This window comes from Pithys albifrons, chromosome 5 (genome assembly GCF_047495875.1).
Source record: "Pithys albifrons albifrons isolate INPA30051 chromosome 5, PitAlb_v1, whole genome shotgun sequence".
Classification (NCBI taxonomy): domain Eukaryota; kingdom Metazoa; phylum Chordata; class Aves; order Passeriformes; family Thamnophilidae; genus Pithys; species Pithys albifrons.
In genome coordinates, this window is record NC_092462.1 from 52,372,624 (window position 1) to 52,390,118 (window position 17,495).

The 17,495-nt window shown below is 39.2% G+C and overlaps 2 protein-coding genes across 8 annotated transcripts in view; one reads left to right on the forward strand and one right to left on the reverse strand.

The window, feature by feature from the left end:
• Positions 1-8,725, reverse strand: part of KLHL5 (kelch like family member 5) — a 60,776-nt gene extending 52,051 nt beyond the window's left edge. The window contains exons 1-2 of one of the 2 annotated variants that reach the window (XM_071556631.1): positions 8,581-8,725; positions 5,731-5,824 (exon numbers count right to left, since the gene is read on the reverse strand). The gene's annotated coding sequence lies outside the window, so the exon portion shown is untranslated. The remainder of the gene's footprint in view (positions 1-5,730; positions 5,825-8,580) is intronic. The other variant, XM_071556630.1, reaches the window with a different exon arrangement.
• Positions 8,726-11,444: 2,719 nt separating this feature from the next.
• Positions 11,445-17,495, forward strand: part of TMEM156 (transmembrane protein 156) — a 28,883-nt gene continuing 22,832 nt past the window's right edge. For 5 of the 6 annotated variants that reach the window (XR_011697937.1, XM_071556636.1, XM_071556637.1 and 2 more), the window contains exons 1-2: positions 11,447-11,568; positions 15,851-16,132. Coding sequence is in view for 5 of the 6 variants with exons in the window: in XM_071556636.1 (XP_071412737.1) it covers positions 11,469-11,568; positions 15,851-16,132 (382 nt within the window). In the remaining variant the exon portion in view is untranslated. Of the gene's footprint in view, positions 11,569-15,850; positions 16,133-17,495 lie in introns of all 6 variants that reach the window. The other variant, XM_071556639.1, reaches the window with a different exon arrangement.

Below are 17,495 nucleotides of genomic sequence, written 5' to 3' on the forward strand. Positions count from 1 at the left end.
ATTCTGTACTATTAAATCTCAGATTAGGCTATGTATCAAATCACCAGGTATTCCTAAACATAATCAGAAAACTGGTTTCTTAGATTCTTCATTCTGTATCTGCAGTTTCACATGAAAGTAATCTCAGGTTCCCCTCTATTATTTATTTCACAAGCTCTTCTGACAATAACTACAGGGCTTCTGCGTGCTTCGTCTCACGTAGTCTCCCCAACCCCACATGCACACATATCCCTCCCTACTCAGTGCCAGAACAGACAGGACAAGCAAATTCTTTGACACATTCAGACCAAGAACAGGCTCATTAGCTGGCAGGTCAAGTAGTATTACTTATTTGGCCTTCCCTACCCATCTGTATTTTCAAAACCTTTCAGGGATTTAAAACACAATAAGGGCTCCATTCTGTCAGAGCTTGACTGATATTGGCAAGTAGACAGAAATGTTATTAGGAAGGAACTGATAAACCAAAAGACATAAACCCAACTTGCCTGGGGAACTTACAGACTCACATGCTGCCTCTTTTGCTTCTGTGTATGTACAACTGCCTTAGCCTGGGTGGCTACCTATCGACCAAGCCTAGGATTTAGAAACAAAGTAGAACAGAAATCAACCCAATAGCTGAGTGTTGAAACACAGCTCTGAGCTCCTTTCCTTCCCTGGCTGTGTAAAACTGAAATGAGCTAGAGGACAGTGGTGCCAATGGCAGAAATGCAGACCACCTAGTAAAGCTCTAAACCACTAAAGCACTTGCAGAGCTAACTGTTCAGCTATCCTCAGTAGCATCATGATCCCATCTTAGCTGCCCTACCTCTCTTTTTGAAGGAATTCTTAAATCTTTCCTGTTCTGCACAGGAAGCGAGATCCAGACATCAGCAACATAAATAAAGTGCCAGGAGGAGTCCAGTCTCCTGCTGGCACTCCTGAGGCCATGAGGTCCCCTGCTACTGCAGAAGTAGCATGCTCAGAAAAGGGAAAACCCTTGAACCCAGACTGCTAAACTGTGAGAAGAAGATGGTGTAATTGAGAAAAATTATTTGCTTACCATGTGTTTTTTCTGTTCTCTCATATCAACTCTGGCTAAACCTTAAGGGAAATACAAAACTAATATGTTGTCCTACTGCATGTAGATCTCCTCAGATTTAGATGGCCTGCAATCATTTGCCCTTCTATTCTCCCCTTTAGGTTAAAGTTCTAAAAATTCATTATTTAGCTTGCAGTATATGAGAAAAGTACTTCTCAATCATTGAGCTTCTAAGTTTTCAAACAATAATGTTTGAATATTTACTGTAACTATCACTTAATCTGTTTTAAGTACAATTATTCTTTGGTTGAACCATAAGGCAATTTCTTACACAAAGATGTGACATACGTTTGTATTTGTTAATTACAAAACCTATCAGGAAGTGAAAGGAGGTACAAAAGAGTGAAGTTTTATTACTTATCACTCAATCTGCACACGTGTTTATAAACTCATACATTAATTTCAGGTAATTACTTTCATTTCCTTGGAAAATACTTCCAAGTTTAAAATGCTCTAGTGCTGGATGAAGATCTTGCCAAGCCTTGTCAAGGTACGATGACATTATGAAATGCTCTATTAACTTAATGCTTTAATTATATCTTGAATACAAAAGCTTGTGATTACATTTACATTTAAAAATACAGTTTCTCTTACTACATGTAAAAGAGCAAGATTTAAACTTTGATTTTATCTTTGGCAGGGACATAGTGATCATTTAATATTCAAAAGAACTTCTTCTTACAATGTTAGAATACATTTTAGAATATCTACCACCCAAATGCCTATAGATATAACAACCAAAGCAGAATGCTTTACTTACCTGTTCAGCAACTGTCAGGCTAATAGCTTATTTGTGCAAAAGTCAACATAAAACATCTACTCTGGTAACAAGTAAGAACTTGCCTGAAAACAATACAACCATCAAAACCCCTGTCAAAAACTTCATCTTCCTGTGAGCTTCTCATGTCTCCTCACCACATACACACTACTTGTAAACCTTTAATTAATTTGCTAATTCAGCCATATTACTATTTGTATTCTTTACAGTTCAGGTTAGTAAACTTTTCTGGACTTGAGTCTTCTCTCACTCTACACTATGAATAAGTAACATATTAGACAGCCAGATGCTGTGAATATTTAATTCATTTTAAGGGTATTCTTTGGCCTGATTTTGCCAAGTTCTGTTGTCTCTGAGTTGAGGCTACAGGAAGCCCAAGAATGGTGTGAACATATTTGTTTGTAACGAATGATACTATTTCCACCCAAACCAACACAAATCTGTACTAGACAGATGATATCATCATCATTGTCCCTGTATAGCCCATAACAAAGTCATATCAGTATTTCCTCTTACAGCTTTGTAACATATTGGGGAAAGGAGATGAGGTGGGAGAGATGGAAGGCACATCACCAAAACCACGAGCATTTAAAAAATAATTGAAGGGATTTGAGATCATGTAGTTCACTCCCTTTTTTGGTTCTGAACAGCTATGATCACATGGTAGCTTAGCATACTTTGAAAGAAATTTTTGAAAGCAGGATGGTATAAAGACCTGATCGTAGATTTCCCTTTTCCCTGTATTTCTGCATTACTCTTTACCTTTATTAACAATGTATACAGAAAATGAATTCAAAAGTGCCAGAAAAAAAAAGAGTGCTTAGAAAGTGGAACTGCTTATAGTTCAATAAGCTGCAACATCATCCTGTCCAAAGTCAATACTAAAAAATGTTATGTCTAAACAGTTCCTGCAGCTGAGAATATGGAGACAAAAAACAATGGTGAGCTCAAAAGGGTTACAAAAGCCATAAGGAGATCATACTACCATAACCTCTCACTTATTGTGTGAAACATGGAAGGAAGAGTAGGAAATACATTCTGTTCCATCTAATTCCAGTTTTTAAAATACATTGCCTATTATTTGAACAGATTATAAAAGACAAAAAGAGAGAACTTAGGGAAAATAGTAGGAAACAGATACAACACAAATAGCTTAAAGATAGAACCATTTCACTCAACTGAAAACTTGCAACTGCAAAGTTGAACTCTTTATGTTTTGTGTTTAGATTTTCAAAAAAGTGCCCTTTTTTCTTTCCTGGTAATTGCTATCAATCTGGCATTTTAGGAGAAAGTTGTACCACAGACTCTAGTTGGTAAAGAAAGGGTTTCCAGCAGAGCCTCTCTTCTTACAGATTTTAATTCATTTAATCAGAGCTATGACTGGTTAAAAAGAAATCACTGCCCTCCAAGCAAAGAATATTATAAACACAAAATAATGAGCAATCAAAGAAATAATCCCAGTTCTGGACTCACAACAGCCAGTGGTTCCCAAAATCATTTAACTTTTCATGTTGTCCTCTCCAATGCTACTTATGTAATGCTTTGCCAAGGTGAGAAGTGTTTTATTGCTGGAGTCAGAAAGCCTACCTAGCTGAACAAATATCTCCACAATTGACACCCACAGGAATAATTAAAACAAGACTATCAGAAACAGGACTGAAAACATGAAGTTGTCCCCAGCACTCCTACTGAGGGTTGCTGGGCACGGAACAGGCTCCCCAGGAGAGTGGTCACAGCACCAAGCCTGACAAAGCTCCAGAAGCATTTGGACAATACTCTCAGGCACATGGTGTGACTCCTGGGTGTCCTGCACCAGGCCAGGAGTTGGACTCGATGATTCTTGTGAGTGCCCTCCAATTCAGCACATTCTGTGACTCTGTGTTGTTACTTAGATTTTCCTTCTTTACAGATGACACATTCTGCTGTTCCTCTGCTCCCCCATACAAAACCCAGTAAGCGTAGGCACAAGAAACACCTTACATTTTCAAGATGTTTTTTGAAGGCTTAAAAGACTGTAATTATGAAAATATTTGGGCATGCTGTGGCTTTTTAAAACTGTAAGAAGCAACACTTCTCAAAGTTAGTCCCCCACTGAGGGTCTAATACAAGGCCATAGGATAATTCACAAAACGCAAGTAGAATGTTGATTTAAGTTGCAGTTTCTTGAACTGGAAAGCATTGCAAATTTTAAGCAAGTTGGTTAGATTCTTATTAAGTTTTAAATTCTTTTCAAGAGAGTCAATACAATTTGCTATTTTGACAAAAGTATCAGCTAAGGCAGTGAGACAAGTCTATCCAGACACATTTTCAGAGATGAAGCCAGTGCTCTACCTTAAATTTCACTGTTTTACAAAAACATCTTGTATGATTGTATGAACAGTTTTCCATTAACCCTGCAAATCTGATGGGTGCCCTTGGAATAATCCAAGCTACTAATCAAAAATTCTTCTTTAAAGTATATCCTGTTATTATGGAAGACATCATGATTTTTAACATCAGTTGCTTTTAGAATTGTCAGAAGAGGCAATTAATTGGCAAAGAATTCCACTGAACAGATTAAAATCAATACCTCTCTCAACTTTACAGAAATTTGTCCTCTGAAAGAATGCCAGCATAGTACATAAAAAACAATTATTAATCAACAGCCCTGCTTGATAATTATTAATTCTACCTTGCAGTAAGATGTGAATAAAGATTTATCCCATAGTGATCCACCTTTTCAGTTCCTTCTCTTGGAAGTACATTTTGATATTTGTTTCAAATTATTTTTAACTCTCATCACCACTATACAAAAATCTAAAAATTCTGACCCTCTGGAGGAGGTCAGCTATTTGGGCAGGTGCAGCTACCACGTTTTCAGCTACTGCAAAATACTGAAAACACAAAGTCTGTTCACAAAGTAATTTCTGGGGAACCTTAGCAGTTCTAATATTTTTTAAAGCTCAGAAATGTGTTGAGGTCATTTATGGTGGAAGATACCAATAAGGATATGGATTGACTGAGGAGGGAAAGAAAGTGACAGCTGATGACACAAACAGTGAGAAAGACCATCTCTCTTCTGTATCACGACATGAATAAATTCTATATTATAAAGGAGTGTGTTTCTTTATCAACATTTCCAAAGCAAAGAGATCTCAGTCAAGAAAGCAGATTTTTTTCACTTTAGCAAAACCTGGTATTCCTAAATTAATTGGACTGCTTTTGTCACCCTTGTCCCTACTTTTTCAGCAGTATTTTACTTTACAGAGAATTCAGATAAAGCTAGTTTCCTGCATGTATTCATGTTTTCAACATTCTTTTATCCCTTTGCTTTGTGTAAATGTCAAAGCTATTCCCTTTGAAAATTACTTTAGCTTAAAACAGTCTTACTACTTTCCTGCTAAAAAAAGTGAAATAAAGTGAAAGCCAGTCAGTACTATTGGAGAAATGAGATTTGACTGTGCAGTTGGTGGGCCTTTATTTATAAGAATTTCTATAAAGCAGTATTTTCTCTGACAGATTCTGTATCATTGTGCCTGTTTTTCCTGTCATGTTTGGAAGTTTCAAAGCTAAAGGCTTTCCATGCATTTTGAAAAGATCAAAACTGAACTTTACAGTAATACTGGCAGTCTTCTAAAAAGCATGCTTTGATAAAGAGCACAAGTGATGAAATCACATAAAAATGGTCAAAAAGCACTAGCATGTGAAGGCCACAGAGCAAAGTCAATTCCTGCTTATGTATGCTTGCCAGAAGGAAGTCCTCACAAGATGTGTAATATAACACACGAAAAAAGAGGAAATTAAGTGTAAGGAAGACCCAGTACCCTTGGGGGCTAAAAAAAAATATTCCTTGTAGCATAACTTACTGTTAGAATTAAGTAAACAAAATAATTACCTATAACACTGGAATCATCTCTAGTTGTTCAAAGAATAAGTAGTTCCATTTGTCCTCCTCTTTCCAAAAAAATCCTGAGGTAGTAGAAAAAGATCTGGAGGCAGAAAAACAACAGTACAAACAAATAAGAACCAGCCAGTGGGAAATAAAAAATTCTTTTCAATGTCAAAAGCATAGTCCCTGCTCTGTTCAGATAGAACTTCCTTCCACTTCTGGTGTGGTTCCTAAACTTTCTGAGAGAAGAGTGTCACTGCACAACTGTCACCTTAGTTCCTTCCACAATTTCAAGTTCCATACCCATCAACAAAGACTCCAGTGAAAGAGGAGAAATTAATACAAACTCTGAATACATAAACTCTCAAGAAACACTGGGTTACAAGCCAGTATGTTTTACAAATAACACTAACCTTAGTCCACTGTCACCCTTACCTTCAGTTAGTGTAATTCCATAAAGCGAAAAGCAGAAAGGAATTGATCTGCCATACGAAGCACTGAGCACTGTTCTCAAAGACTAACACTGACTGTATTGGTGAATAAAGCCAAGTATCACCAGTAAACATGCTTCCCTAAATGGAAAAGCTCTATAAAAATTCACACAATGTTACAGTGGTTCTGAACACTTTCCTATTTACAGGCCACTAAAATTTTTTCCAGCCTAAGTAAGATCTCCACTCAAGAAATCCCAACTGATGAAATAGTATGTGTCTCCTTTTGGCTTGGCACGAAACAAAACTGACTGTATGCACTTTGAAGTGAAAGAAAGTAGCCTTATCTGATACCTGTATGCATAAGATGATACCTAATATTTGACCTCTTGTGGTCTGATCTTTCTTACTAGCTGCAAGACCCTTTAGCTCTCTGAATGGTAATACCATCTCATTCCTGCATCTGGAGCACATAACCTCATCTTGCCTGTATGACTGGCTTTTAAGGCCACACAGACAGGCAGCACATGTATTTGTGGTCAGCATTGCTTTGCTGGTAACTTCGAATGATGTATTTTGTTCTTATGAAAAAACCCCAAACAGCAGCTAGTTAGGTTTGTAACTACTGCATTTTTCTACTGGGTAAGACTGCTGTAAGAAAAAGCAATTTAATTGCTGTGGGAAGAGGCAAACTAAGAATTTTTTAAGGGAGATGTAAAATCACACTGCAATTTCTTAAACTTTCATTATTGGGTCATGTTATATCTGATTAGGTAATGTTCTTTACAAGGTCATGAAAGGGTGAATTATATCAACAAAACCACAAGACATCAAAATAAGAATCTTTTTAAAATCACAGGTGATAGAAAAGTCCAGTGTGTTTGAATAAGTTCACCAATATGAATTGTCATTGTTAGCAACAGCTTGCAATTACTCTTTGACCATAATGGTGTAATGGAAGAATTTCTTCATCTTCCAATTATTTTCTACTTTAAATTAGCAGTCCTTGCATTTCTGTGAAAGACAATGTGCTAAAGCCACTGCCATGGTGTAAACATGCTGCTGCCTTTGGTAGTGGACCTGCCCATGCAGAGGACGTAACTGCAGGATGGTTCAGTGAAGGTGACATATGGTGGAGGAAAACACTATTTGACTCAAATTAGGGTTATTATTTATTCTTTTGGTTCTATCATGTTTTATGCTCATTAGCATTGTTCAGCAAGTGGGAAACAGGAAAAACAAAAGATGGGAACACAATCTGTCATATCAGCAATGCACCTATGAAGTTCAAGAATAAGGTTTCTTTTTTTTTTCTTAATTAACAATATTAACCCACATTTACCTCTGGAAATTCTCAGGCAAAAATACCTTCATGAGAAATGATCAGAGATTGTTTCTGGCAAAATTAATGAACTGCTCATGAAAACACATCTTGAGATCTGTTTTTAAAAACGATCCACCCCTAAAATACATAGTTTGTCTAGATCCAAAAGGTACACCAACACAACGATAAGTTCAAATTTTTATTCCTGTTCGTGCTCGTAGAAGACCTGAACTATATCTTTTTTCTTGAAAATAAGACTATTTGGAGTTTAGCTCATATAATTTCATAATTAGCTTTTAAGCAAAAGGAAGGAACAAGCCCAAGCCTTCCCTTTTCACCCATCTGACACTGCTGGCCAAACAGCCCGACCGCGCCACGGATGGCGAGGCTTCAGCGGGGCTGCACCCGCTCGGGCTCGGCCCGTCCGAGCGCAGAGCCCGGAGCAACAGAAAGGCTCTAAAGAAACACATGAACCACTAACACATATAAACAGCAGCCGTCGGATGTTCGACACTTATATTTCTTTTTGTTCCCGGTGCAATGACGCCGCTCCCCGTGTCAGTGAGCTGGCAGTCAGTCGCTGCTCTAATCTGCTCGAACGCTCTCAAAAAAAAAATAGTTTTCCACTATTTCATGCTGTGATGGTGAAGGTTAAGGGACACAGCGGCGAGTGCCCGAGAGCCCGCTGTGTTCAGTGCACTTTTAGCGGGTCCCCGCTCAGGAGGTTCTGAACTGACCCTGCCCTGGGGCCGGACCCCGCACCGACCCGGCGCCGCCCCCGCCCCGTCTCGCCCCGGCCGCGCCACCCCGCTGGGCGCCTGCACTTCCCCGCCGAGCGTGGCGGTCCCGCCCGGCAGGCCCGGCCCGGGTCCCGCTCCCCGTGTCCCGGCGCTGCCCGGGCGGCGGCCGCAGCCGCTCCGATCGGATCGGACCGGACCGGCCCGGCTGGAGGGAGCCCGGCGGTGAGCATGGGCCCGCCTCTCGCTGGCCCTCGCCACCGCCCTTCTCCTTCTCCTTCTCCTTCCCCTCCTCCTCTCTCCTCCCCCTCCCGGCACCCCCAGCCCCCTCCCCTTGCCGCCGAGCCCCGACCGCCCTTCTCACCTCTCACGGTCCGGGAAGGGGGCGCGGCTGGGAGGGGGCGGGGAAAGGAAAAATTCGCAAGGGAGGCCCCCGCACCCCTTCCCTTCCCGTTCCCTCCCTCCCTCCCGCCCGCCCGGCCGCGGCCGCCAGCGCTGCCGCCGCGCCGGGTCCCCGCGGTCCCGGGGCGTTCTCGCTCGGCCCCACCCCGCGCTCGGGCGGCCCCGGCGGGGAGGCTCCGGCCGGGAGGGGCGGGGCGGGCGGGGCGGGGCGGGGCGGGAGGGCCGGGCCCGCCCCGCCCCGCCTATTTCGTTGCGTCACCCGAGTGCCGAGCGCCCCCTGCGGCGGGGCAGGGCAGGGTTCCCTCTATGAGGCTTCTCTGCGGTAACCCCATAAAAGCTGCATCCTGTCACTGCGTGCCATTGCCTGTCTTCCAAAAGCATGAATGAACCCAAGTATTTCCGTAGCCATTCCCCCACTGAGGAGAAATAAACTTTTGGCCTCCTCTCGGAACCTGTGACTGTGTGGTCTCTGCCTCACTGGCACCCACAGACTGTCCCTCTTGCCTTCGTCAAGCAATGCCCTACCAGTGACCACTGCTTGCGTGGGGTGCGAGTGTGACACAGCAGTGAGGGATGCTGAGGCGTGGGGTTGAAGGTGGTATGCAGCAGTGAGGGACTCCGAGGCATGGGGTGCGGGTGGGATGTAGCAGTGAGGGACACTGAGGCATGAGGTGAGGGTGGGACACAGCAGTGAGGGACACTGAGGCATGGGGTGCGGGTGGGATGCAGCAGTGAGGGATGATGAGGTGTGGGGTGTGGGTGGGATGCAGTACTGAGGGACACAGCGCTTGCTTGGCCTAAGTGTGGGTAAATGCGGCCTGTGTGGCTGTGCCCAACTGCCAGTGCCACCGCGACTGGCTGTGAATGACTGAGCTGAGTTTAACTAAACTTGACTGAAGGACAGGGTTTTCAAAGGCACTAGTTGTTCTGGATCTGTAAAAATCATTAGCTAGGTGGAGATAGGAGTGTGTCCCCAAGGAGGAAAGTTTTTGTTTTCCAGGTCTTTTTGTGGTCAGGCCTCACACACACACACATACACTGAACTACCCAAGGATAGCAGTGCCTAAAACTTACGGTGTCCCTGGTGAATGCGTGGACAGGTCACGTGTGGGCCCCCTGATCTCAGAAAAGAAACTAAATGTGCCATCACAGTAGCCCTGAAATAGGTATTCCCCGTTGGTTCACTGCAGAGCTCTTGGAGGCCTTCTTCCATGGAATCTGAAGCTCAGCATATTCCACAGGCTAATACTTTATCAGCCTGAACTTGGGTGGGATCCTCCAGGGCAGTTTCTGTCCTGACCTTGGGTCCTACCAATGGCAATGACAGTCTGTACTAGAGAGGGACAGATACACACAGTACTTGACAAAGTCCTCCTGCTGTTTTTCAGTACTTTCTCCATTTCTTCTGGGAAGTTAGGATGGGTTAACATCATGTGACCTTGAAAATGGGAAAATATAAGTTGGTACAGAAGATACTCCAGGGGCAATGCAAATTAGCAAAACCAAAGTAGAACTAACTTGTTAATGAATGACATATAAATTGCATAGTGTTTTACTTTTTAAATTAATACCTATTATTTTTTTGTATCCTATTACTTCTGTTCCACCATATTGCCAAAAAAATTGATTCATTTTGCTTTGTTTTCATTGCTTTCATTGTATAGAAGTAATGTATTTAAAATATCATAATTAAAATCTTAAATTCACTAAGCTTTGTTAGGAAATTCACTAATCTTTCTATAGAATTAATTCTGTATTTTCTTCTATCTCCCTTACTCATCTTCTGAGATAACTAGATGAAAAGAAAGTGTTTCAAGATTTTAGGGAATTTATTTTAATTTCAACAGCATTGCTTCTTTTGGGTAGTACTCAATATTTAATGTGTTGTAGGAAAAACACACATCAGAAGACAGCTTTCTGAATTAATGAAATCCATTATATACTCAATATTTGAGTCAAGTTGTTTGTTTTTACATATGCATTATTCAGAATACTTTTATTCAGAACATTTCAGAAATGTTCTTTGCTGTCTCATTGGCAAGAAGAACTTATGGAATATCATGGTGGTTGTCAAAATGAAATACTTCACTTTTTAACTTGAAAGTTCAGCTGAAAAATTGTGACTGCAATGTATAGAAATAGCAATGGATCTATCCAGTCTTTTTGTGGTGTAAAGAACAGTAAAATAGACACTGAAGACACTTTGACAGATTGGCAACACATCTGTTACCTTTTAAGACTACAGCAGCAATGATAATATGAACAACTCATACTCATTTCATTGTACCTGGCACATCACATATTGCCAGATCAAACTGATAGTCTATTGAAGTCTGAAAGACTGTGTATTACATAACATTATCTTCCCCTTAGCTCCAATGGATATGTATATAAATAAAACAATAAAATATCCATATCTGACTCATGTGGTTCTGACTCATTTGTATAATGAGGGTCTGACTCATTTTTAAAAAATCTTCTTGGCCAAACGAGAGCAAAATTCCTTCCCAAAGAAAATTATTTTACTGTTTAGAAGGTACACAAAAGTGGCTATTAGGGGGTTCTTAAAAGAAAAGTGGCCCAAATGTATAAATACTTTCTGTGCATGATTATTCTCTCATTTTCATTGTAGGACATGAATTTTATCTTCAGTATATTCAACTGAATCATCCTCATCTATGCCAATGTAAGAACAGAACATGGCTTTCTGTAACTTGATGTAAGGAGAAGGAAAGCCATAATAAGAAAAGGAAATGCATAGATGTTATTTTGCATAAAGTCTGTACTAAGTTAAAAGCTAAAACAGGAAGGAAGTTCCACCACAATGCTAGATGGTAGTGCTTCAGTGACATGTGCTTGCTTTTGAGAAAACCAGCACTCTTCAGATTAGTGCTAGGAATAATTACTGTATTTATTTTGTGTTTGCCTGAATTTTTCAAAATCCATGAAGGTGAGTGATCAGCTTTTAAAATAGCCTTTTATTAATTCTGAAGTCTGATTAGATTTGAAATGTTGGCATGTGCTTTCCTAAAAATGATGGTTAGGATGCTGCACTCATGTAGACTTTGCAAAGGATATAGACTCATTTTATTAGATTTTTAATCAGACAGTTAATTATATGTGGCAATTTAAAAGGAATTTGTCATTCATTTCCATACTCTGCAAAATTTTTGGTAACTATTTCTGTGTAACTGTACTTTCACATCATGAAGAGAGTAGTTAAAGTGCTTATGTTCTTTTATAGCAGGTACTCAGGCCTTTAAAAATAACTTTTAAAAAGTTTTTATACTTAAGTGCCTGTAAAGCTTTTTTGATAACTCTCCGGTAATGAGGTGCTGTCTGTGAGTGATTTATGCAGCAGGAACCTGACAAGAAGTAGCGCCAAATAGAGCCTTATTTTAGCACAAATGCCAAACACACCTTTGGGATCTTAAGGGCCGATATTGGATTTGAGATGAATGCAAAATACACGTGTGTGTCAGTTATGCATTGAGTGTTTTCTTAAAACCCTATAAATAAGTTAATATTAAATTAGTTTTGTCACATCCATTCCTAAGGAAGCTTTTGAATATATAAATGTTAAAATAAAAATTTAACAGATGTTGTATTTTCTTGGACATCATGAAATAATTTGTTTATGAAACATAATTTTCTGAAAATATTTAGTATCAAATATATCCAGATTAGGTGACTTATATTTATTCTATTTTCAGTAACCACAAAGAATAAACATGCAAGTAATTAGACTATAATGTATAGATTTTTATAGTTTCTAAGTGAACAAACTTGGTAAGCTGTCATAAGTTTTGAATAGCATGGCATTCATAAGTCAGTTTAAGATGTTGGAATAATTAATGTTTTACCTCCATGCAGAAGTAATTAAAGTATTTGCTAGCATAGATTATGCAATTAAACAATGACGTGACCATTACCAGAAGAAAACATTAACCTTACTGTCAAACGTCAAAGAATAATTGCATTTTTCCATGAGAATTTTCCTAGATTGTGCTTATTGGAGATGCTTTATCCTGCAATAGTGTGATCATTGCAATTCTGATATCTACATGCAATCTTATTCACAGCATGTCTAAAATAAGATTGTGAAGTCTATGAGCAAAGAATCATTATATTTGGAGCACCACATAATTATATTTGGAAAATTAGAATTATTGCTGTATTTTGGATGTTTTAAAAACTATATGACTACATAACAGACTATGTAACAATGTTTGAATTACATGAGAAAGTAAATATGTTGAATAATTTATTTACAAAACTGTAAGGATTTTGAGTCTCTGGTTCATTGGAAACTGATTTTATTTCAGATTTTGTGACAAACCTAAACTGTACAGAATTTTTTGTAGATGTTTCAAATTACTGGTTGCTCCATGAAGCTTCAGCAGACAGAGTTGTTGCAAATCTTTGAGATCTGAAATACAGCCACTGGGTCTTCTGTAAGGGTTCCTAAATGAGTGGCAGAAACCTCCTAATTCCTGGATGTTTCATTCCAGAGGAAGTTCCAGCATTTATTTTCATTCTGAAAAGGAATAAAGATAGAAATTTCTCATTTGATAGAAATTGAGGGGAAAATCAATTTACAAAAAACAAGCTTAAAAAAATTTACCAGAAGAATACAGTTCAACATTGCCAGAAGTGAAGTGTTTCCTTACATTTATTTGTAAAGCAACCCACTTCTTTGGTTGCAGTTATTGAACCTTTGAACTGCATTGCTTTAGGGCAGGAGATTGTCGTTTTAGAGTCTGATGCTTTCAATGCCAGTCCTGCCCCGGCTCAGGCTACTGGTTGAAATGTATCTCCTTTAATCTACCTGTTGTATATTCCCCAACTTGTACTGTAGGCCTTGTATCTCTACAGTATTATGTGACAACTAAATTTTCCATGAGGAAGTGATAAAAAGTGCAACTGTTTATAGTGCTGCACTGATACAAAATCAGATCAAATGAAAAAGAGTAAAGCCAATACTAAGTGAAATATTTGTGATTATCCTAATGGCGAGCAAGTTTTTTAGAAATTCCGATCTTTCCTGTGAATAATTTCATTTTAAAGGAATTGGATTTTCTATGGAAAAACACTCTCTAAATACAGGCTTAATCAAAGAATTAGATAATCACAGAACTTTTTAACATTAAGCATGCAGATCTTTCAATCTAAAGCGGTTTCCTAAAGATACGTTGCATGGTTTTATCTCAGCAATCCTCTTAACTCATCAGACTGCCTGCATTTAGGTTTCACAAAACCCTTTCCACATTTCTAGTGATGGTTACACTTGGGAGGGTGATTCCCAGTCCCGAGTAAGGACCAAGCCTCTTATGGGTATGGCCCTGTGTCTACCAGGTAATCGACTGGGAAAGCCTAGTCTTGTAGCCCTCCTTACAGTGTTCAGCAACATACATCCCTGCTGAGAAAGGCCCCAGTCCTGTGACTTGGAAAAAAAAATAAACATTACTTGTGGTAGATCATAATTGGATTTGTCTTCTCACTAGAGATCTTTCAAAGGGATGGTGAGCACCCTCCTTAATACAGCAGCATTCAAACTTTTCCCACTCAGATAACATACCTTTTCCACACCTACAACACGGCTCACAGGCAGCTCTGGAGCCTGTTCAGCCATGTGTGAAGCTCAGAATGGATTTCACAGAGCTGAATGTAGACTGTCATTGCAACCCAGTCAGAGGATTCCCAAATCCACATACAGATTCCTTGGGGAAAAGGGTATATTAGGGAATTATGATTAGTTGCTCTTGAAAGCTGTAGCAGTGGTTTTAGATCAATTGCCCAGATGCACACATGGCTTGCCATGACAGCAGAGTAGACATTCAATTTCTGGTCCTGGCTCATGTCCACTGATAAGTTCTACACAAAACACACCCTTCAGCTGGAAGAATTTGACCCCAGGGGTCTGCTCCATGCCAGGTTTTAAGCATTTTAAGGAAAATGTTTTTTCTTGCCTCATGGAAACATCAAGCCTTGAGTTTTATCTGACATTTTTTCTTTCTTTATCAAAATGAATTTTTTCTTACCTGCACAGAATGTGTGTTTCACATTTCAATTTATTATGTTTTATAAGGAGTTTATGACTCTGTGATACTAGTGTTGGTAAAGTGAAGATAATTGGCTTTGCCATTAGAGTTTGGATTTTATTTCTGTATTTTGTCTGAAATCCCTGACTGAGCCATTTCTGAGGTCAGTCTGCTGCTCTGTGAGCACCAGTGGCCTGTTGAAGCTGTCAGATTGCAGGTGAGCACTGGAGCAATTGAAGGCCTTGTTTTGCTCTCTATGCAGGATTTATGAACATATTACTCCAGTTGCTCATAATGGGAGTTAAATGCAAAATTTCCTCTTCACAGAGATGCAAGAACTGGAACTGGAAACATAGCTACAAAACTATAGGCTATTGCTGCATCAACTCTAGGAAATGATTATTAGTATTCATAAATACATATTTTATGTTGGGGTTGCAGAAGTATTTATTCTTGATATTTTTTATACTGAAAAAATAATTCAAAGTTAACAGAAGAAAAAAATTTTCATGATAAAACCCTACTTTTACATGGAAAAATCACACTCATTAATAATTAACTCTGTGGGTTTTGCTGCTTGGCTTGCCAAAAATGCATTAATGTACTCCAACTACAGTACTTTGATGCCGAAATTTGACTATGAATACCAAACCCAATGGTCATAACTGAGATTCATGTTTGTTGACTGAATATAAGTGAATGTGAAGGGTGTGGGTTGAGGATTCAGCTGCTTTACTATGTATTTTCACTGTGTGGTTTCAATGTCATTTGGAAAGAAAGTTTTCATTCTGATGATTGCTACTTTACAACATAATTGTACTGGAGCTTTGCACAGTTCCAGGGCAAACTCTCCCTCCAAACATGTGCACTTGCATCTGCTTTTCAAGTACAATCAAATTGGAGCAGCTTTGAAACAGGAATGTGACTAGATACCACTGCAAATTGAAGACACTATTACAGGAGATTTCACAAAATTCAGCAAATAAAATCCAGCATCGAGATTGTGGGAAGACTCTGTGCTTGCTTTCTCTTAAAAATGATGCATTCAACATGCTGTCATAAGCCTCAAGAAAGAAAATGCGTTTTCTTCATAAGCTGGTTGGAGGATCCATCACATGATGTTTCAATGCACATATTTGTTCATGTGACCTTTATGACAGTCTTGCTAATACAATACTCTTTCTTTTACAGCTAACACTGTAATTGTGTCATGCACGGATATCTGTTCATCAAATAACACCACTTTTCCAATTTGCACTTTTAACAACTCTTGCAAAACATCAGTGCAACAAGGAAGAGAAAACCAGACTATTTTGCTGAAGGCCATTGTAAATAATTCCAATTTCCAAAATATTCCATGTATTTGCCAGTCCTCCAGGAGGGAACAACAGCCCCATACTAAATTCATGGAGTGTGAATCCGAGAGGGACGTGAACATTGATCATCAAGGATCAGGATCGGTAGTTAAAAAAAGTAAGAAGGGGAAGAGAAATACTTAATTTAGAAGTAGTTAATTAAAAAACAAAGGACATGATTTTATTTGGTACTTAAAAGAAAATTATATTATGCTCCTGGTTCTCTATGGTCTTTGCAAATCTATTAACAATGTCCTTTTTTAGCTTTGTCTTTTGTCTTGGCTAGAAAATGCAGGTTTTATGCCAGATTCTGAGTGGCATTGATTCCTGGCTGTCAGTGAAACATCTCAGTAGGAAAATGTTGATTTCTTTCCTTTGAGGACCTTGTATAAAACTGGGGGCCGTGGGTAGTGTTGTGTCATTATCTTCAGGGACTTTATATTGGTCTTGAGGTGGGTGCTGCGAGAAGAGTGTCTTATCCAGCAGCTACCTGGAATATTTCTGCTGCAAATTTGACCTCTGCCATCTGGCTTTTATGAATGCTCTTATTACCCCATATTTGTTCTTCAAATCTTGCTAAATTTTCTAATGTATTTAATTTATTTTTATGGAGTTGTACTTTCTGATAATATTTCATGCTGAATTTGCTTTTAAATGTCATTGTGGAGCTCATGTAGATTGCTGATATTGTGAAAATAGACTGTGAGAAAGTATCTGAAGAACTAATTCAGTTGGTAACTAATCAGATGGCTATATAAGAAATAAACATTTCTGTGTTTGTAGCCTGTGATATCTATAACTATGTAGTATCAGAAATGCCCATGCATGTTTTATAAAATGCAGCACTGAATAAGGAATGGCACAGCAGAAGAGAGAAGAGTTCAGCAACACCCACATCTTCGCAAATATCTGGAAACTTCTGCAGAAAAGGGTGCTTCTGTATTTTGCTTTTCTAACATTGTCAGCAACAGGGGCAACAGGCCAAGTTCTGAATATAAGAACTGTGGTTCTTTTCCAACAACAGAATTTTCTTATTACAAAAGAGCTGCCTTAACAAGTATAGAATATAACAAGTTATATGTGGACAAACTGTTCTCAGTTATACCTGTACAACTCTTTTCACAATATCTCACCTGTTTCTTGCTAACATACTGCCAGTCTCACAGCTTGTATGGTTTGAAGTGAAAGAAGGATCTTCTGCAACTGATAGCAGATAGACTGTGCACACTTCAAACCTCTATGATCATATGGCTTTTACTTGGGTTTTGAGCCCTTCCCAAATCTTCGTTCGCGAAGTTTGGCCATACATACATACATTGTTTTCATACCTTGATTTTTGTCTGTTACCTTTGACAACTGACAAAACCAACAAAACCCTGAAAACCTCTGAACCTGATAGTAAAACAAGAAAGGGGCTGCAATTTGCAGGGGAAGTATATTTTGTAGAGATAAGAAATGCTTTTCAGACCTGCTTGGTGTTA